Source organism: Miscanthus floridulus, chromosome 4, assembly GCF_019320115.1.
Source record: "Miscanthus floridulus cultivar M001 chromosome 4, ASM1932011v1, whole genome shotgun sequence".
Taxonomy (NCBI): Eukaryota; Viridiplantae; Streptophyta; class Magnoliopsida; order Poales; family Poaceae; genus Miscanthus; species Miscanthus floridulus.
Genome location: NC_089583.1, coordinates 123,568,926 through 123,590,198, shown reverse-complemented (window position 1 = coordinate 123,590,198; position 21,273 = coordinate 123,568,926). Strand labels below are relative to the sequence as shown.

The following is a 21,273-nucleotide window of genomic DNA, read 5'->3' as shown; positions in this document are numbered from 1 at the left end:
TCGGACTCACCCGATAACAGCTCACCGGAAGTGCCCACGCTCGTGCCCATCGAGGGTAGCCTGGCATATTCCACCCCTCCTTCCGAGCGAAAAGGAAGCGTGAGGGTCGTACCCAAAGTCAGGGGGACCCCTAACGGACCTCTCGCTCCATGCGGAGGCTAGAGGGCTTTTCCTGCAGCCTCGCCGAGACCCTCGCAACCCGAACTTGCGCTTATAGGCTCGGCAAATGCGATAAAAACTACTCTCTCAAACGCGAAAATGAAAAAAGCCTCTGGAGGAGTAACTCCACTCCTCCAGGGCCTCGGGGGCTACACCCGGTGGGTGCGCTCGCGCGCACCCACTGGAACCTCAAGAAACAAAACCCAATTCCTACGGGAGCGAGTATAAACCAAGCCTCGGCAAACTCTCAGGGAGAGTGCACGTACTCCCCCGGAGGCTCGGGGGCTACTATCGGGTACCTCAGAACGGGGTACCCCGAGCGAATATCAAAGGGGACGCTTAAGTCCCATCAAAAAACAAAGCTAGAAGGTAAGCCGTGGGCCCCTCACCCGCCACGTCCGAGCCCACCAGGTCCTTCGCCTTGCCTCGAGCCTCGCGTAGGGGTCTCGGCATCCTGACGCAATCTCCGCCTCGCGCGAGGCTCTCCACGAAAGGCCTCGGCAAGGAGTCCGCTCTCCGTCTCGCGCGAGGCTCCGCTCTCCATCTCGTGCGAGGCCTCATTCTCTGTATCGCGCGAGGCCAGCTTATCCATGGTCCGTCGCCCCCGCCTCGGCTGGTCTTCCCGACAGCACATCATGTCTCATTAATACTTCAACCACTCCCGCAATCTCAGCCGGACGATTGGCTCAGACGCCACAGAATGGCCGACGGGACCTAAGGTCGCATCAGCGCCATACCGGCTGGGACAGGGCACGGCGGGGATTACCGGGCCACTGTGTCTGACGCTGTGCCCACGATAAGCGCCCACACTACACTGTGTCCCACGATCCCCGCCTCGAAAACAACATCGCACGGACAACTTGGCCCGGGTCATCACGCCTCCAAGCCGACGCACCAGATCAGCCGTCCACTCGGGGCCTCGCACTATGCACCAAGGTCTCGGCTATCTCGGGGTTTGTGCCCGCCGAGACCCCCACAGCGGTGCAGCCTCGGCACCGACCAAGCCTCGGCCTCGCGCACAGTCCGTCCACAGCGGCTTGCACGTCCACTGCCGCACCCACTCCGAGGTAGTTCTAGGGCTCCCACGACGCACAGGATCGGATGGGACTAGCACGCCGCCCCAGTGCTCCAAGGACGGACCACTCCGACGACTATGCCGCCACAGGAACAGGCCACAGGGCTCGGACATGCTGCCCCTGTTGACACGACGCCCGCATAGTTAACACATGTACTGTCCTTGTCCTTACTCAAGTATAAAGGAGAGAACTTGTGCCACTTAGACAAGGGGGAGAAGAACACCTTGTAACACACACACGCACACATCCCAGCCGTCTGAGAGCAACGTCTCAAGCGGCCCCACACGACACCTCGCCGAGATCTGGGATCAGCTCCCTCTCTCACCCAGCTTGGAACTCCCTACTACAAGCACTTCGGTGCAAGGAATACAAGATCGATCTCTCAGACTGGACGTAGGCATCGATTACCTGAACCAGTATAAACCTTGTGTCTCTTTGCATCACCATCTGGAATTAGGGGCACGCAGTTCAAATTTACTGGTTGGTTGAGGACCCCCGGTCCAAAACACCGACAATCACAAAGTTAAAAAGAAAAGGTAAAATCACAATTGAGCTCAAAACACCGTTTTCCCAACTTATTACTCCATGTTTGTTTGTTGACTAATCTCGCATCAAGTCGCAGGGTTGAAATTTTATTTAGTCGTGGAATAATTTTTTGGTAACCTCAGCCTGCGTGTGCGAAGCAGGACGCATGTGGTGTGGCCCACGACCATTTTTTTTTTGTGTGTCTTGTGATTTTTTTTTTTTTGATGAGTTGTGTCTTGTGATCGAGGGTGGCATACAGTATACGAGAAATAATAAAAAAATACAAGAAAGGAGGAGGAGGAGGAGGATCTTCAGCCTGTTCGACTGGGCTGAACCAGTCCAAACCTAATCAACGATCGTTTCCAATGAAACGAAGAGGCTTGCTTCCTCTTGCCTTTTCTTTGCCTGGGACGGAGGGAGGATTCCGTCTCCATCCCCTGCCGTTGCGTTGCGCTTGAACGTCTCCTGTCTCTGCAGTGCCTTCGTCTTCCTCTCGCCTCTCCTCGCCTGTCTCTGCGGCTGCGCTGCTCCCCTCGAGCGAGATCCATCAGTCAGCAATAGAGACACAGACAGACAAGTTGAGGGAGGGTGAGGCGGCCGGCCGGCCAAGTGCCCTGCCAACCCAAACAAGAAGAAGCAACCAAGCGACCTCTCCCTCCCGTCCCGTGAATCCAAACCAATCCAATTCCTCCGTCCATGGTATTGTATGCTGTGGTAGTTTCAGTTGGCAGCTACCTTACCTTACCTTAGGAGTTGCTAGCTAGCAAGGGGGGTGGATTTGGATTGGATCCCCCCTGCTGGCTGCTCCCTACTCGATCCAGTCCCAGCAGCTCCACCGGAACAGGCCAAGCAACCAATCTAGGGAGGGAGGGAGGCAGGCAGGCAGGCGGGGCTGGGCAGTGCGCGGACGGAGATCAATCAGATCAGACTCAGATCACTCATCATCGCCTCGGCCCTCTCGGATGCGATGCAGCACCCGCCGCAAGCCGCTTCCGCCGCCGCGCCGCCGGCCGCCAAGGCAGCCGCCCCGCGCGCAGGCCCACGGCGCGCCTCTCGCTCGCGGGCCTCGTCGTCTCCGTCTTCCTCGTCGCCACCTTCCTCTACAACGAGGACGTCATGAAGGCGGCCTCCGGCTCCAGCGCCTCCAGCTCAGCAACAACAACAGCCGCTGCTGAGGTCGACATCTCCGGGCGGGCGAGGTCACCCGACCTGCGGGTGCTGCAGGAGGCGGCGCACCAGGACGTGGAGGCGGACGCCCTTCACGCACGCCGGGAAGCCGAGGAGCAGGAGGATCGAGATCGCAAGGAAGCCCAGCACAAGCAGCAGCAGCAGCCCCTGACCCTCCCCGTGGGAGTGGGAGTAGTGGCGGAAGGAGCAACTCGTCGAGAATACTAAAAGGCAGGAGGAGCAACAAACCCAGAAACAGCCACCGCCGCCGCAGGCCGCCGCCATTGCCGGGTGCGACCTGTACCGGGGGCGCTGGATGTTCGACGCGGCCGGCGAGCAGGCGCCGCTGTACCGCGAGTCGGAGTGCGAATTCCTGACGGAGCAGGTGACGTGCATGCGCAACGGCCGCCGCGACGACTCGTACCAGAAGTGGCGGTGGCAGCCCGACGGATGCGACCTGCCCAGGTACCGCCCCCCCCCCCCCCCCCCCTCTTCCTGCTCTGCTCCTCCATTTCCATTCCACTATGCGCGCCGTGTGACTGATTGACGATGAACTGGTTCATCAGTTTCGCGGCAATCATTAAATTCATCTGATTCAATTCTATCCTATCCTAGTCTTCTCGCTTGTGCTTGTGTTTTCGTTTCATCGACCAAGCTGTAATTCGCTTGCTTGTTATCCAAACGCGTGGCGTGGAGTACATCGTATCATGAGTGAAATGATTCTTGTATCAATCACAGGCAGGCAGAGCACCCACCCAAGAGGAGAGTGAGATTTGGTTGCTTCTTCCTTTGGCTTTTTCCGGCGGGGCGGGGTCCCGTCTTGATATCCCTTTCCTTTTGACCGTTCCATTCCTGCCCTGCGTTCTTCGCCTTCGGCTTCATCCTCGTTAGTCGTCCGGCAGTTGCATTGCAATTCCATTCCAGTGAGGAACATTGCCATCTCAACTAGTGATTCGTCTGATGAAATGCACATTTTGGAATAGACTCTGGTAAAACAACAATCGTCGCTCGGTCGGTCAAAATTCTCTAGTAGATTTGAGATCTCGGATCCCCATACGCAGTTAAACAGTACATGTACTAGTGCACATGCCGCAGAATTTATTACTAGAAAAACAGTAGTAGAAATCGTGATCCACCGGCACCGACACACTGCTGCATGCATGCACGCACGCGCCTCAGCCCTCAGTCTAGTCTGGTCTTTTTATTATTTATTACTGCGGTGGCAACTGGGATTTTTTACACCATTACATTACTTCACAGTTCACAGTACTACTACATAAGGTTATTACTACTACTACTACACATCCTCTAGTGCATTGCTTAATCACCTGTACTAGTAGTACATTACTCCACCTCTTTCTCTCTCTGAATGAGAAAATACTCGATTAGTTTATGTTATTTGGGGGTACTTCAGTTTGATCTTGGCTGGACCTGGAGCTGTTTCGAATTCACCCACTCTCACAGCGTCAATCATGCCTGGCCTGGTTTTGTGGGATTGGGATTGTGGTCCTTTCTCCCACATTATTCTAGGTAAGGTAGGGGGGCAAGGCCCTGTTTACTTTGACAAACGTGTCGTTTTAGCAAAATAATAGTATTTTTCTCTCATAATAAATTAGCATCAGCTGAGCCTAGTCAGTTGAGTTTCAAACTTCCAATCCACCCAAAGTACCCAACAGAGCCTAGTCAGGCTGTGTTTAAGGCCTGTTTGGTTTCCTTATGTCAGGTGACTTATTAAGTCAGATGACTGAAAATCAGTGACTTATAATTCATGCCTGGTTGTAGATGACTTATAAATTCATTAAAGGTGTGGGCCCCACGCGGAAAAGGGTGACTTATAAGTTTTAAGCAGGGGTAAACTAACTTAAAACTTATAAGCAGGGGTGACTTATAAGTTGGTGGTGTTTGGCAAAATAAGTCACTTATTTCACTTTTTATAACTTATAAGCAGGTGACTTATTGGAACCAAACATGCCCTTAGTTCGCGAAATGAAAATTTTTGGATGTCACATCGGATGTTTCGGGGATGTCGGAAGGGGTTTTCGGATACTAATAAAAAAACTAATTACATAGCTCGCCTAGAAACTGCGAGACGAATTATTAAGCCTAATTAATCCATCATTAGCGCATGTTAGTTACTGTAGCATTTATGGCTAATCATGGACTAATTAGTCTTAAAACATTCGTCTCGCGATTTTTCAACCAAACTGTGCAATTAGTTTTTTTCGTCTATATTTAATACTCCATACATGTACCGCAAGATTCGATGTGATAGTTTGGGGTGGAAAATTTTTGAAAACTAAACCAGGCCAGTTGAGTTCCAAACTTCCATCCACCCAAAATGCAGTAGTCCTAGTCCCCAACACAATACATGCATCACTTCACTTGTTGTATGGAGTCTGGATGGACCGTGCCATCCCTTGCCGATCGTTTTCTTCATTTATTCTTCGCTCCAATCCATTGCACAGTGGCAGAGCTAGGTTAGAATTCAAGGGCGGCCCAATTCTAGTCTTGTGACTAATCACTAGTTATAGGCATAATCTTCTTTCTATATAACACAGCTATACAATTCTAGTGGAGGAGTTTGTAAGCCAAATTAAATATATTAATAGACAAATTAATGCATATGCAGTCTACTATATGTTACCTGATGAGTGTAAGCTGTTGCAAGATGAACTCCTGCTAATTGTCATTTGTCCTTCTTAAGTAGAACAAGAGAGCTAAATAGACATACTAAAGTAACATACTAATATAAGTGAAATATTATAACGCAGTTGCATGCAAACAGGGGAAACGACAGCAGTACTCATTTGAAACGGCCTTGTAATAATGTGTTGAAATATACTCCATGCTAATTAAGTTTTGTAATAATGTGTTGAAATATACTCCATGCTAATTAAGTTTTGTAATAATGCGTTGAAATATACTCCTAGCATCATCAAGATGAAAGCAGCTAGAATAAAAAAGAAGCTAATGCAAGTTTAGTTGTGGCGTAGATGAATGCATGTAGCTAGGCCATGCAGTGACGAAGATGTGTGTGCGTAGTTGCAACTTTCAAGTGTGCGTGCATGCTACTCAAGACACAGGCTCTCTTTGCAAATCTATCCCGAGCAAGGGGGGCCAGCGCCCGGGATGGCCCTAAACGTGGCTCCGCCAGTGCCATTGCATATTTGCATCCATGTCATCCGACTAACTGAGATGGATGGAAGAGATTAATTAATTAATTGCTGTGTGATGCATGTGATGGTCCAGGTATGATGCTCGGTTGCTGCTTGAGCGGCTGCGCAACAAGCGGCTCATGTTCGTGGGGGACTCGCTGAACCGCAACCAGTGGGAGTCCATGGTGTGCCTGGTGCAGTCCGTCGTGCCCTGGGGCCACAAGACCCTGCAAAAGTTCGTCAACAACGGATCGCTCAACGTATTTACGGCGCATGTATGTATGGATCGATCGGCTGCTCAGCTCGTCTTTCTTGCTTGTCATCTTTGACTGTGCATCACCACCAATGCAATGCTATGGTATGCTGCGCTTATATCCTAATGGTAACCAATGCAATGCAATGCAAATTTAATGGCAGGATTACAACGCCACCGTGGAGTTCTACTGGGCGCCCTTCCTGGTGGAGTCCAACTCGGATGACCCGCAGGTGCACAGCGTCATGGACCGTGTCATCGCCTGGCGCGCCATCGCCAAGCATGCCAAGAACTGGAAGGGCGTCGACTACCTCGTCTTCAACTCGTACATCTGGTGGCTCAACACATTCGAGATGAAAGTCATGTACGTCTCACATGATGATTACTACTGCTACTACCTTGCATTACTACTTGTCTGTCTACACTCTGTAGTGTAGTGTGTTTGTTGAGATGAAATGAAATGTAATGTAATGTGTGCTCAGGAAACGCACTAGTCGCCGTGGCCATCAGCAGCAGCAGCAGCAGGAAAAGGAGAGGTGGAGCAAGTACGCGCTGGTGGACCGGCCGGTGGCGTACCGGGAGGTGCTCAAGACGTGGGCCAAGTGGGTCGACCGCCACATCGACCCCAACCGAACCAGAGTCTTCTTCATGGGCATGTCGCCCAACCACATCACGTAAGCACACACATCACGCCACGCCTTCATCTTCGTCTTGTTTTTTTCCTCCTCCTTTGGTCGTGTATATACAGTACGTGCTGGGTAGGTAGGAGTAGGTGTAGGTGTGCGGTGTGCCATGCCTGCTAGTCTGCTCACTAGCGTCACCGTTTGGAAATTGGGGAATCAAATCACATCACAGGGCTTCCTGGCAATTTGGGTAACCGAAACATGCCGTGACTTGGCCTCCATCTCCTGGGCCTCCTCCAGTTTGACCATCCATTCCGTTCCATGGATGAGTGTGTTTCTTTTCTCACGTGCTTTTCTGGTCTCGTCTCGTCTCTTCTCGTTATTAGCTACTAGGAGTACTAGGCAGCTGGAGGCCAGCTCTGCCGAGTAAGCAGCAGGAAACGAAGGGTGAGGAACTGCCCAACTCCAGCTGGACTGGATGAGAAACGCACGGATACAACATGGTGCATGGATCTGCTGCATCTGCTTCCCAAGCAGGCCAGGGGAATCAATTCACGAGGAACTAACCAAGCTACTGCTTGTTAATTTTAGGAGGATTGCCTTTGCCTAGTAGTACTAAATTATTAATAACACAAAGGCAGCTTCCACTCTGTAGATTATTTGGAGTGCTCTAGTGCTTGAAACTTTGAAAGGGAGGGAGGAAGGGAATGCCTATCTGTCCAGGACGCAAAAGGGTAAGCAAGAGGGGGGTGGTCCACTAGATTCCATGGAGGGACGCAAAAGCTCTAGCTATAGATGAATCTTTTCTTTGCATCAAATCAAACAAAAGAGAAAAAGCACCACCAGTGGTTCGGTTCCACAAGATTCCCCCTAGCTCTAACTCTAATACTAAATACGTACATTAACACCTGGGAGGCTGGGAAGGGAATGTGATGCTGATTGCTGCAGATTACAACTGATTGCATTGCATTGCAGGCCGTGGGCGTGGGGCAACAAGGGCGGGATCAAGTGCGCCATGGAGACGCAGCCGATCAGCAACAACCGGACGGGGCGGCTGGACATCGGCACGGACTGGCGGCTGCACGGCGTGGCGCGCGGGGTGCTGGCGCGCTACCTCCGCCGCGTGCCGGTGCAGTTCGTGGACATCACGGGGCTGTCGGAGCTGCGCAAGGACGCGCACACCTCAGTGCACACGCTGCGGCAGGGGAAGCTGCTCACCCCGGAGCAGCAGGCCGACCCCAAGACCTACGCCGACTGCATCCACTGGTGCCTCCCGGGCCTCCCCGACACCTGGAACCACTTCCTCTACGCGCACATCATATCCCCAAGCCCGCCCTCGTCGTCGTCGTCCCAGGATCACTAACCATTTTCCATTTTTGACCCCTCCTACATACCTACCTACCTACTGTAGATCAATCATTTCTTCGTTTCATCTTGTCTTGTAATTTCTGTAAAAAGAAAATCTCTGATTTAATTATGATTGTGACTAGCAGTAGCAATTACTTTTCCTTTTTAATTCTTTTAGTTTAGAGAGAGAGAAACAAGATCGTCATTCAATTTAGGCATGCACCTTTCTAATCCTTTTTCCCTTCCTGTATCACTGTTACATACATTACGTACTACTTTTGTCATGTCAGCTAGGAAAGTCATCTGTCAAGCAGCACACCACACATGATGATTATTTCAATCAAGAAGAAACTGTGGTCTGGCAAGCAGAAATCAAGAAAAAGCTGCAGATTTTGCCCTCCTCCGTCTATGCCCTACAGAGGGAGGCGGTGGCGAGTCCGTGGTCCATCTCCAATTCTCCATCCATTCCCATCCCAAAAGGCCAAAAGCTTGCCCGTGCCATGCTAATCAATTCATAATACTGCTACTATAGTAGTAACCTAGTACTGCACGTAAGCCTGTACGAGATTCCGTCCCGCCTGATGCACTGCAGGAGAGGAATGCGCTTGCCGGCCCGTTCGATTCGTTGAAAAGACAAGCTTAAAAAAAAAAAAGTACTACTCGCTGATTTGGTGTAAAAAATTGTTTCTTCCCTGAAAAAGTATATGCACCTGACCTGCCTCCCTACCACCGCAAACAGCCAAACACATCAGTAACCCCTATTTCATTGTATTTACATGGTGCGCCTACTCACTTCTTTACCTAATAAAGATTTTTTTAAGTATAAAACATAAGTTTTTTTTGGATAACTAATTAATTTATCATGCAATTTGGCTAACAAATACTAGATGACAGACATTCGTCGATCCACCCACCATTACACACGTCTATAAAGTATAAACGTAACGAAGTACATGATGCGTTGCCTCCCACCTCATGGCACATCTGGATTCAACGCTTCTAAATACTAGGAATGTATTTGTGCTTTCTGACTTATTCTTCATAGATGGTATGGCCTAGGCACGGAGTGAGTATACTAGTAGGCCTTGGCAACATCATAGTCATGATATACCTCTGCAAATAAGAGATTCATCGAAAGGCAGGATCATGTCGACACCTTTTCTCCTCCCCGATCACAGCCACTGCCAGACTTCACTGCCACGGCAATCACAATTCCCGTACTCTTCACCTGTCAATTTCTTCGGGTAGTTTAACATTTCCAAAATGTATCAGCTCCATTTCTTCTTTCCAGATCTGCAGTCCAGGGTAAGGAGAAGATAGATCATAAACAGATACAAGCTAACTTATGAAGACACACCATTTAAATACAGAGGTACATACAGTGTGTCGAAATTCAACCCTGATGTGAGGAACATTTGTCTGGTGGATGTCATTGCCCTCCGGACCCCTTTGGTAGTAGTTTCTCCCGATCCAGTGAGACTAAAACAGACAATGTTAGAGCTCAGGGGGAAAAAAAAGAGATGGAAAATCCATCCATGACCCACAACAAATGGCCATATAAATCGGTAGTTTATACCTTGAGCCTGTGAGAGAAACCGGACTGGTAGACAGAATTTCTAGCGATTTCACACAAGTCACATGAGCTCAGCTTCCAAAGCTGCCAAGAGCAACAAGCAATCCAAACTAAGAACATCTGGGTGGGAAAACAGATAACAGAGATAGAGGGATGGAGGGAGGGACATTACTGAAGCTGCAATACTGTATTCTTCAACCAAAGGTTCCTTTGTCAGGTGAATTTGTAGAGGGTCGTCAGTCGAAAGAGACACGTTAAGACCTCTTAAGAAGAATGTTGGGAAAGGGTTCCGATGATAGTCGATAAACAGTGAGTTGTTACTTAAGGGAGACATTGCAAGACCAATCTGTATACAGCCAGACAGAAGACAATTAATTAGTTCCTCCCAAGCAACTATATCAAAATCCATTGGATGTTCAGTCAACACAAAACTATCACTAACCTGAGCAAGATAATACAAGTACTGAAGTACAGGGGATTTCTTTAGGTTCACCCCATGAGCAATGTTATGTGAAGTAAGAAATGCTGCAGCAAGGTGATCGATATCACCAGCCTGAAGATAACAATAATCAGATCACTATGTTCAAGTTCAATCTGGAGATTTATAGTCTATGTTAGGCACATACCTCCCCACAGTGTGGACGCAGTTTGATTGTTGTCATGCCCTTGGACTCACGAAGCTGCACTCTCAACAAATTTCAAATCAATCACTGTGATTTAACCTGATGAATGTTGAACAAGAAGCTAACTGCAAGCTAAAATTTATTTTGTGAAAAAATAGAATGACACTATTATCTTTTTTTTTTTGCAGAGGATTTTCTGTGTTACTTATCCTTAAATGAGCACATGATGAAGAACTCCATGCACAAAAAGATGTACCTTGTTCAGTGTATACAGATTGGCATAGCAATAGTACACATAATATGCATAGGCTGGATTGAAAACATTAGTCCATTGCTCAGGTGTTGGCATGTGTTTTGTTGGGCGTCTTTCAGGTTTGCTTTCATCATCCACCAAATCCAACCCAACAACCTGAAGTAAATAAAGGAAAATGATGTAAATAATGCCTAACAAAATACAACAAATATCAGGTGGAAACCACCCATTCGGTGGACATACAAGTATTTCCACTAACCTGTTCTAAGAAAACATGGAGCTGAGGATGTGAAGCTGGGTCAACAGTTACTTCATAAAGAGGGAGAAAAATATTGTCAAGGAGGTTTTGGAATGAATTGATTGTGCCCATCTCCCTGTATATATTGTATATCCGAGGAATCTGCGGAAAAAAAATGAAACAAATAATAAAGCACATAAACTATACTCTTGTTCCATTGTGGGCTAGCCAGAGTTGCATATTTGGTTACTGAACACACTCGGACAAAAGAAGGGGGATGGGGGTATCAACCTGAATTAACCAAACAACATTCTCGCTATATAATTCATTGTTCACTATCCAACTTGCCATTTGGTCCCATTCACTTTTCTTCCTCCCATAAATAGATATCCGATACTCAGCCATCTGATGAAGGTAATTGCAAGAGTCATTAGCTGGGTACTTAAGAATGAATAGCTAGAATCCATAAGATAGCATACTAGAAAGATCACTAATCAGATACACTAGTTCCAGTACTAAGAAAACAAGTTATGAAAGAATAACACACCTGATATTTACTTGCTTCAAGGTCAGAAAATACTTCTTTTGTCAGCTCAGCAAGGAAGCGACCTGTCAGGTTTACATTGACCATGAGATAAATGCGGCATGTGAATAACAGTTGCACCACAACTGAGACAGAAAGACATCTACACAAAATATTTGTACCTTGAATAAGATTATCCTGCTTTAAAAAGATCTCCCTCAGGCGAGATTGACCACATGGATTATATTTCAGATTGAACTTGTCAAAACGATGAAATGTACTCTTATCAGCATGGACATCTAAGAGATCAACATTGAGGTCATACCTGGCAGAGAAATCAATGAGTTACGTCAAAACTGGTAACTGAAAGACTTTACACAAGAAAAGTCAAATCTAGAAGTTACCCTGTCAAATCCAAACTCTCAAAAACCTCCTTAAGAGTCAAATAGGTCCCATCTCTAAAGATTACAACCTACAAATTCCAATTTTGGAGTCAAGTCAGATGTAGAACACATCCCAGATCTCAGGTGAAGAACTATTAGATATAACGTGAGACAATAAGGGAAGTTTCAGAAAGAAAAAAAAAAAAGTGTATGTACCTCATTAGGTTCCTTCCTCAACTTAGACTTGATAAATCTCAACAGGTGTTTCTGGTTCATGCATGCTGAGTGATGAACATGAGTATCAACCTTCCTAACGTTGTAGAAGTCCCGGTGAGGTGCAGCTTTCTGAGCAAGCAGTTCTCTATCCGTATTGACCATCAAATGAAGATTAAATTTCTGACATACACAAGAGTGAACATAAGCAAGAGTCAATATATGCATGCACCATATTATTCAGTAAGATTCATGAATCAAGTAAGATTTATGAATCAAGCTAGCTTGTATGTGGATGTGTATTCCTAGTAGCCCCACTCATAACCTTGTAGTTGCTTTGTCTTAGTAGCCCCCTTTAATTTGTCTCTTTGTAAATATTTTGCTCTTGTTCTCCAGAACGGAAGACTCTCACTGTGAGTAACTCCCTCACAGCTTTCAGTAAAAGAAAAGGACTATAGAGCCTGTTTGGATTGAACCCTGGTAGGCAAATGCCTGCAAGGCCACAAATCCAGGCCGCCAAGCACTAGAAATCAAGGGCCTAGATTGTTACCTGGCCAAGCAAGGCAAGCAACCAAACATGTTCATATCTGAAGAGCTGCGCTTACATCAGTTTTAGCCTGATGTTCATAATTGAACGGATTTGGGTTAGGTTTTGGGGTACTAGGATCAGTTATACCAATAATTGAACCAAAGTGGCACACACCATATACAAATGAATCAACATAGACCATTGCATGCTTCGATGAACAGGCTTGGTTGTCAGAACATCATTGGCTAAGACTCATGCAGAAAGAGCATGCAGTTGAAAGAACAAAACACAAAGAATTACCTGCTCTAGAAGATTTAGACGGTGATGACACACGGTTCGGATATCCCCAGCAGCCAACACACGAAGGATGTAGTGCATATCAGTAAAGAAGGTAGTTGCATCGGCAACTGGATAGAGTCTTTCTTTAGCTGTAAAGACATAGATAAAGATAATGATCAGTGTACCCTAAACCAAGTCACATGAAGGTAGATGTATAGAAACTAAAAGATATGAAATTCCTTTATTACTCACAATCTTTATTGGGGTACACATGAATGACGCCATCAACCATTTCAAAATGGTGCTGAAAGAAAGAAAATAATTAGGGGAAAGGAATTTATCTTAAACAATATCCGTCTAGTCAACATGTTCATATCTGAAGAGCTGCACTTACATCAGTTTTAGCCTGATGTTCATAATTGAACGGATTTGGGTTAGGTTTTGGGGTACTAGGATCAGTTATGATCTCTTTTTCCCAAGGAGCAACTTCTTCTCTGAATATGTACCTCTCACGCAGCTCAAGACATTTCTGAAGAACTTTGTATGCTTCAATTTCATCAGGAGAAGGAGTCTCTGCAAGGGGGGAGAAGGGAGTGTAAGAGTAATGACAAATAGCAAATAACACGGGGCACGGGCAACAAAAGGATTATAGCGATTGCTGAGTGAATTCATTCATAGAATAAAGTACATTGCCACGCTCGACCTCTCAGTGAATAGAAGTAACCTCCCAATCGCAACCACCCCCCACCCCCCAAAAAAAAGACATAGGCATGTGTACATATATGCAGAGGAAAAACAAAGCATATGAGCTGAACATGTTAGTTCTTTTATTAGAAAAACACCATCTGAGGAAACATCAATATTGTTAACTTAAGAAAGGTGCAGCCAAATAGATAAAAGGACAAAAAAAGTGGTACATACCAACAGCTGTGATGTTGATTTTACTGAAGGTTTCATGTTCAGGTTCCTTTCGAAGTATATCAGCTGCTATTGGGTTAAGCTGGGGTGCATGCAGACTGCCAGTTGCACTATGGGATCTAATCATCTGCGTTGATGGTGCTGATTTTAATTCCCCATTCTGGCTCGCTTTATCTGTGAGATCTGATCCCTGAGAGAAAGAACAAAAATGAAAGAAACCACTGTTAGTCTATAATACCAGTATAAGTAGGACACACTTGCAAGGAAAATATAATATTGCCCCTACATTGAAAAAAAAATGTTGCAGCACATGAGAAAATGCACAGCAAAGTTGCAGAACACATAAAAGAACACTTCAATTTGTAGTGAGATGACATTAACAGAAAACAGAATAAATTTCCATTTATAATGTCATAAGCAGTCTAAAGTAGTTTTTACCAAATGAACAGTGTAAATCACACTGTTGCAGTTGTAGACCAGCACAGGATAGACAGATGGTACCATGATTCATATCTACATACACAACTAAACATGCTCATTGCTCACAACAATATATGTGTGGTAATTAATCAGTATATGTTACTTGCATTGCAACATAGACTAAGAAACTCTACTTGATAACCGGTGTAACTTAGTCCAAGGCCTAAATAGTAAATACAACAGTGAGTTGAACCTCCCAGAATCACACGGATTTTGAGCCGTGTTGCATTTAGCTAAACAAAGCTCAAAATGTGAAGATCCTCAAGTCAAAGAATTCATGCAATTGATAGATACAATTCTAGTGGAACTAGCAGACAGATTGGTATCACTTGTTCAGAGTAGCATAGAGATTTGATACTTACAATAGCACCGTTTGGGGCCAAGTAAGCAGTATCATTCTTGGCATCTGGGACAAGATCCTCCTCGTCATCTGAATCTTCAATTCTATCAAATGCACTGACAGTGGGAACGGAGGATTTGGGTGTAGTCGGTCTAACAATAGGTCCAACTCTTTTAGCCGAACCTGGAGAAATGACTGGCCTACCTGAAAGGTAAAGAAGACAGACATCAGCAGGATAACTGGTTCATATTACAGCCATTCTAAGTGTTAACCATATGCTTTCATGAAGGATCTTCCACGTCCTAAATCCTGTTTTTACGATTTCCCCTGTCATCATCAAGACATAGTTTCAACATTCTACAATCACTTTGGGGGCTGGGGGAGGGGGGGATTCCTAAGTAGCCACTGGCCAGTGGATCAGGATACAGTACACCTAGTAAGTACGCGAGGTCATCAACTTCAATCGCAACTTAAGTTGGAGCATCAATTATTTGTCCAGATCAAAACAAGCAGGGGGTGTGCAGTAAACACTGTACAAATCAAACTATCGCGCATTATTTCTCCAGATCAAAACAAGGAGGGGGCGCACAGTAATAAACACTGAACAAATCAAACTATCGCGCACGTTGTGCATTCCCATATACGATACGAATAAGCAGTTGATGCTAAACTTCCGTAGAGCGCATTAGCGCGGCGATCACATGACACGTGACTATGAGGTGGTACGCAGCCATGAGTCAAAAACATGAGAACTCGAATCGAATCGAAACGAAACAGTAAAAGGAGCGGGAGGCGTACTACCCTCTCGGCCGGTGTGGAGCGGCGGTAGGCCCGGCGGGATGGGAAGGGTGCGGCGATCGTGGTCCCTGTGCACCGGAGGATAGTCCTCGTCGTCTTCGCCGTCCTCCAGTTCGTCGCCGTCGGGGAGGAGGCGGTTGCGGCGGCGCTGTTGGTCGCGGGCGAAGCGGAGAAGCTGGTCGAGGGTCTTGCGGTGCATGTAGTAGGCGGAGGCGGCGGCGAAGGAGGCGCCGACGAGCGCGGCGAGGGCGAGGTGGAGAGCGTAGGGGGACTCCATCGCGCCGCGCCGCCGCCAACCTTGGGGCTTGGGCTCGGGCTGGCTGACGGGCTGTGTTGTTGTGTGTGTGATTTGATGAGGCGGCGGCGCCGAATGCCAGGGGAAACCGCCGGGCCTGCTCTGCCGCTTTATACGAGCAACAGGGGAGGTGGGTCACTGCCTCAGTCACTGCTCGGTGGGGTCCCCCCTTTCTATTCTACGCGACGAATCTCTCTCTGGGAGCACCTTGGAATATTATTATTCACCAACAAATTCATTTTCGCTCTTCTTTTCCCCCCTCTTCCCTCTTCCAAAAACATGCTACATGTTCTTTTTCAGAGCATAATACTGTTAGCTTGTTTGGCTGATAAGCCATGGCTCAAAGTACTATTAGCCAATTTGGCGTAAGAGAAAAATATTGTTCGTTGGCTGAAAAAGTACGGTTTACAAACCAAACAAACTCAAGCGAAAAGAGTGAATATCACAGGAAGCATATTCTTTCGTTTTATATGGAAACACATATACAGTAAATAACTTCAGCGTGATATTCGGTCTGGTCGCTGGTTGGCTTCTGGACTGGTTTGGGCTGGCTGGTGCTGGTTTATTGTGAGAGGAAAACACTGTTGGCATGCTGATTTGGGCTGGCTGAAACCAACAAGCGAACAAGCTGATTGACTTCATGTAAAGGCTTTTTGTTAGCAGTGATATGTTGTTAAAGCACCTGGTGATGGTGTTTAGTTATGGTGACTTTGTGATGCGTGGTACATATTGTTGTTGGCCCAACCATGCTAAATTTACGCCTTGTTTTGCAGCACTATTTTAGCAGTACCTACAGCGAACGAACAGTGTTTTTCTCTCACACTAATTCATCAAAACAAACAGTGTTTTCTCTCTCTCATGTATGTAGCCTCATACAGAAGCAAATGCTATTAGCGTCGATTTATTAAGAACTAGTGGTTTACAAAAAGATTGGGTTCATACTTTTAGGTTTTAACTAGTACTGGTTTTCTCTGTGTGGTCACAACACAACCAAATAAGAACATATACAAGTAGCTAGAAAAAAAAAGATAGGAGAAGAAAAGAAAAGATGGCAAGACAATGCATGTGAGGCAGAATTATTATATAGACAATATAGGGACGGGAGAGGACAAGGAATACTTGACTACTCAATTAAGCCGAATTTGCCACATTTGGATGGACGCTACAACTTAGGCGGAAGATAGTGACTTTGCTTTTGCTTGTGCAAAGATCGAGAGCGATAATAGTAATCCAAATGAGCTAACATATGGCATCCTAAAATTTGGCTTATGTTGATGCTTATGTTGAAATGTTGTGAGAGAAAAATACTATTCTATGACTGAAAAGTAGCTCAAGCTTTCGGCGGTTGGGGAACAGTGCTAGTATAATTCTAGGAACATATACTAGTACTAGCATGCATGATTTAAGATAGTATATTCCCAAGATGTTTTGGATTTTTTTATGCATTGATTTTAGTATGTATTTAGGTATAATGTACATCAAAATGTATAGCAAAAAATATGTATCTAAAAAAATAAAATGCGTTAGAATTTGAAATGGAGGGGGTAGTAGTTAACTAAGATAAGTGCAGCAAGTGAAGTCTCTTAACTTTTATTGACTGGTCATGTGTTTCAAAAGGCAGAATCTTATTAGTGGCACCTTCAAATCTTATCCTGGGATAACACTAGTACACAATTTCAAATCTTTTGACCTCTACTAGATTATCGTGCACTATGAGATAGTTTTTTTTAAGTAAAAAACTGTAACATGCGCTACCCATCTCAAAAAAATGAAGGCTAGTCGTTGAAAGGATACCCGAGACAAATGTTAATTGACTAGAAATAGTTGCTAAAAAAAATTGACCAGCAATAAACAAATCATTAACGAAGGCCAATTAGCTTGGATGGCGTGTTATGTTATCCCCGGTAGGCTAGTAGCAGTACGTGTCCATGCTCTATAGCGGAGTATCGATCAATTGGTGCGGTACACGTGCTCACACGGACTTGCTAGAGCAATAATCGTACGGAGCACTAGTTTGGTTGACACAGACGGAGGATATCATTTAACTACAATCTCTGTACGAATGAATAAAGAGGAAACTACTACCTTCATCCTGGAAAGAATAAGTCCCTAATCAAACTATCTAAAATCTAACTTTATAAGAAAAAGTATAAATATTTACGATAATAAATAAGTACACTATTAAAATGTAGTTTTTTTTGGAGAACTTAACAATATTTATTTGGTATTATAAATGTTGTTGTTTTTTCTAATAAACTTGATCAAACTCTGAATGGCTTGGTATGGTACGTACTTTGCTAGAATTGTATTGTTCTCCGAACAGAGGGAATATGTTTGAAGCCATCAAAATTGCTCTGTATATATTTTAAAATTCTAGTGACTTATTTGCATATATAGAGAAGTAACGTAATTTACTCAGCCTTCAGAAAAAAAAAACATAATAATTTACTAAATACTTTGATGAACCATCAGTGGCACACTAAAGTGTCCGGGCCTAGTTGTACAGAACTGGGTATCGCCGAATCCTGGTAGAAAACCAGGCGGCTTCATTAGAGCCCATCACGACAAGACAGTCCGTGGGCCACCGTATCCTTTTTCTCTACGGTCTACGGACCATTGGACCTGCCCACTAATAGGTCCTTGATTTTTTTTTTCTTTTGATAAAATAGGTCATTGATTTTCAGGGGCTAGCATACCTATACGCTATGCATTGTAACGACTGTAACGGAACATGTAATATTGTTGCATGGTTAATTGGCGATTGGAGTATTTATTTAGCGATCACGTCATACATTTCATTTTGTTTGAGATCGAGACTGATGCTATTCTAACTCGTATGGATATAGGTATAGAGATTTACCGATGCTCATGTTTTGTGTTAGGATCGGACTTTGTAACATGCCTGAGCAATGGAACTCGTACGGACATGAGAGAGGGTGGTGTACATAAAATTTGTTTTTCTACCACCTTGACCTAAAGAAAAAGGTTGGACCATGAAAACACTATCATATCCTACTGATTCATTTTAGGACGAAGTTTCGTATCATGCTTACACAAACTAGTCTAATTTGTCACATCATGAGATATTGAGGCCGTTGGATCCTAATGAACGGTTGTGATGAAGGACGGAAAACCTTTTCGCTCTTAAATTTATGATGCTACTGTCTACGGAGTACTGTATTAATCTCTGGGACGACTGCCCGTCTAATAATATAATTTGTGCCGACAGATCGCTGTCAGCAGGAGTGAGGCTGTGTTTAGTTGGCAAAATTTGGAAATTTGGCTACGGTAGCACTTTCGTTTTATTTTTGGCAATTAGTATTTAATCATGGACTAATTAGGCTCAAAACGTTCGTCTTATGATTTTCAACCAAACTGTACAATTATTTTTTTTTGTCTACATTTAATACTCCATACACGTATTGCAAGATTCGATGTGTAGCATTTTTTGGGAATTTTTTTGGAACTAAACAAGTCGATGATGCAACAGCTAGTGCGTACCCTACTAGTGGGCTAGTGGCCGTGGACGCGCCGCGGCTGGCCCATTGTGGTGGTGTGCATCGATCAGCAGGTCGTCGATCGCACAGGTGGCTGGCTAGGATGGGTACACGACACTGCAGGGATGCGCATGGCTGCAATCCGTGCCCGTTATCGCCCGTCGCCGACGTCCTCCAATGTACCAGTCAGCTCCATCCATCTCCTTTGACTCGCTCACACAGACACAGACACAGACACAGACACGGACACACGGCGCGCCATGGCTGGCATGACGTCCATGTCGTAGACTGCTTCAATTCTTCCGCCACGTCCCCGTCGACGGCCGTCCGTCCCTAGCTAGTAGCTACCTTCCTTCCTTCCTTCCTTCTTCTATCCCTCCTTGTTGCCGCCGCTCAGCTTCCGACGATCCTGTCTGGAGTGTCCTGACTCCTGCAGCATGCACTAGTGCAACTAGCGCCGGGTCGCCGTCGCTGCGCCGGCCGGGACAGGGACAGGGACACCACCACACACCACTACTCCTCCCCGTCCCCTAGCTATATATACACAGTGAGAGCCTGGGAGAGAGACCGGCAGGGCAGATGCAAATTGCAAAGGCAATATACTGGTCCTAGATAGGAGTGGTAACAACTGGTACTACTGTACTGTGTTCATCCATACGTTAACAGGCTACTACTTCCGCCCGGCGAACATGCCTTTCTCCGCGTCGGCGGTGACCAACCCCAACCCGGGCTCGCCGGTCTTCTCCCCGTCCCGCCGCCTCCCGCCCTCCCTCCTCTCCTTCTCCTCCTCCAACAAGGACACGCCGGAGCCGCACCACCATATCCATACCCTCCCGGGCTCGCCGCTCAGGCTCAGACCACCCTCCCTCCTCCGGGCCCAGCACCAGCACCGTAGGGAGGTCGCCTGCTCCCCGTCGTCATGCAAGCCCACCAGCCACCAGCAGTTTGCAGCCGTAACGACGACCGCCATAACTCCGTCGCCGTCGCGGCTCGTCAACCGCCGACGCCCGCCGCCTCTCCTTGTCCCCGCGGTCACCACCCTACAGGAACAGGAGCAGGAGGAGGAGGCGGGGCATGAGACCCAGGAGACCGCGGGCCACGGCTTCGCGGCCTACTGCCGGAAGGGCAAGGGACGGAGGCGGATCCACATGGAGGACCGCCACGTCGCCGCCGTCGGCCTCGGGGGAGACCCCCACACGGCCTTCTTCGGAGTGTTCGACGGCCACGGTGGCAAGGCCGCCGCCGAGTTCGCCGCCACCAACATGCCCAGGATCATGGCGCAGGAGCTGCTGCAGCAGCAGCAGCAAACGCGCACCTGCAGCACGAACACAACCACGGCCGTCGAGGAGGCCGTGAGGCGTGCCTACCTAAGGACCGACGCCGACTTCTCCTCCACCTCCAGGGCGGGCGGCGCCTGCTCCGTCACGGCGCTGCTCCGCAAGGACCGCCTCGTTGTGTCCAACGCCGGCGACTGCCGCGCCGTGCTATGCCGCGCGGGCAAGGCCAACACGCTCACCTCCGACCACCGCGCGTCCCGCGAGGACGAGCGCCGCCGGATCGAGAGCCAGGGCGGCTTCGTCATCGACTGCCGCGGCACGTGGCGGGTGCAGGGCTCGCTGGCGGTGTCCAGGGGCATCGGCGACGGGCACCTCAAGCCATGGGTGCTGGCGGAGCCGGACACCACCACGCTGCCCGTGGACGCGGACTGCGAGTTCCTCGTCCTCGCCTCCGACGGCCTATGGGACAAGGTGGACGCGCAAGAAGCGGTGGACGTCGCGCGCCCGCTGTGCTGCACCGGCGGCCAGCAGCTCTCCGCGGCCTGCAGGCGGCTGGTCGAGTTGGCGGCGTCCAGAGGCTCCACCGACGATATCACCGTCCTCATTGTCAGTTTATCGGCGATGAGCGACGGCTTATACTTATAGATTAAATTAATAACGCGACGCGCTTTACCTACCAATATATATACTGTATATATACGGAGTATATATCAACTTGCAAAGCAGCTTCTCAATCTACTATACTTCTC

At 47.2% G+C, this 21,273-nt stretch overlaps 2 protein-coding genes and 1 pseudogene across 2 annotated transcripts; 2 read left to right on the top strand and 1 right to left on the bottom strand.

The window, feature by feature from the left end:
• Positions 1-2,727: 2,727 nt before the first annotated feature.
• LOC136550631 (xylan O-acetyltransferase 7-like) lies at positions 2,728-8,581 on the top strand (annotated as a pseudogene).
• A 612-nt stretch (positions 8,582-9,193) lies between these two features.
• On the bottom strand, positions 9,194-15,837 carry LOC136550630 (probable AMP deaminase). The gene is made up of 19 exons (XM_066542268.1): positions 15,459-15,837; positions 14,680-14,861; positions 13,841-14,027; positions 13,314-13,492; positions 13,172-13,223; positions 12,941-13,068; positions 12,115-12,294; positions 11,920-11,987; positions 11,698-11,840; positions 11,540-11,601; positions 11,284-11,397; positions 11,014-11,154; positions 10,758-10,910; positions 10,505-10,558; positions 10,321-10,431; positions 10,051-10,224; positions 9,882-9,962; positions 9,686-9,784; positions 9,194-9,598 (listed from the first exon to the last, which is right to left on the bottom strand). Exons 1-19 carry the CDS (start codon positions 15,730-15,732, stop codon positions 9,530-9,532), a joined length of 2,451 nt encoding a protein of 816 aa, XP_066398365.1. The 5' UTR covers positions 15,733-15,837; the 3' UTR covers positions 9,194-9,529.
• Positions 15,838-19,794: 3,957 nt separating this feature from the next.
• LOC136550632 (probable protein phosphatase 2C 32) lies at positions 19,795-21,262 on the top strand. The gene has a single exon (XM_066542269.1). The coding sequence runs from the start codon at positions 19,937-19,939 to the stop codon at positions 21,167-21,169; it is 1,233 nt and encodes a 410-aa protein (XP_066398366.1). The 5' UTR covers positions 19,795-19,936; the 3' UTR covers positions 21,170-21,262.
• The last annotated feature ends 11 nt before the right edge of the window (positions 21,263-21,273 follow it).

Coding starts and splice junctions, on each gene's coding strand:
- LOC136550630 (XM_066542268.1), bottom strand. CDS start 15,732: ATGGAGTCCCCCTACGCTCTCCACCTCGCCCTCGCCGCGCTCGTCGGC. Junction 13,493..13,840: donor AATCAACATCACAGCTGTTG/GTATGTACCACT, acceptor CCCCCCTTGCAG/AGACTCCTTCTCCTGATGAA. Junction 13,224..13,313: donor AACATCAGGCTAAAACTGAT/GTAAGTGCAGCT, acceptor TCTTTCTTTCAG/CACCATTTTGAAATGGTTGA.
- LOC136550632 (XM_066542269.1), top strand. CDS start 19,937: ATGCCTTTCTCCGCGTCGGCGGTGACCAACCCCAACCCGGGCTCGCCG.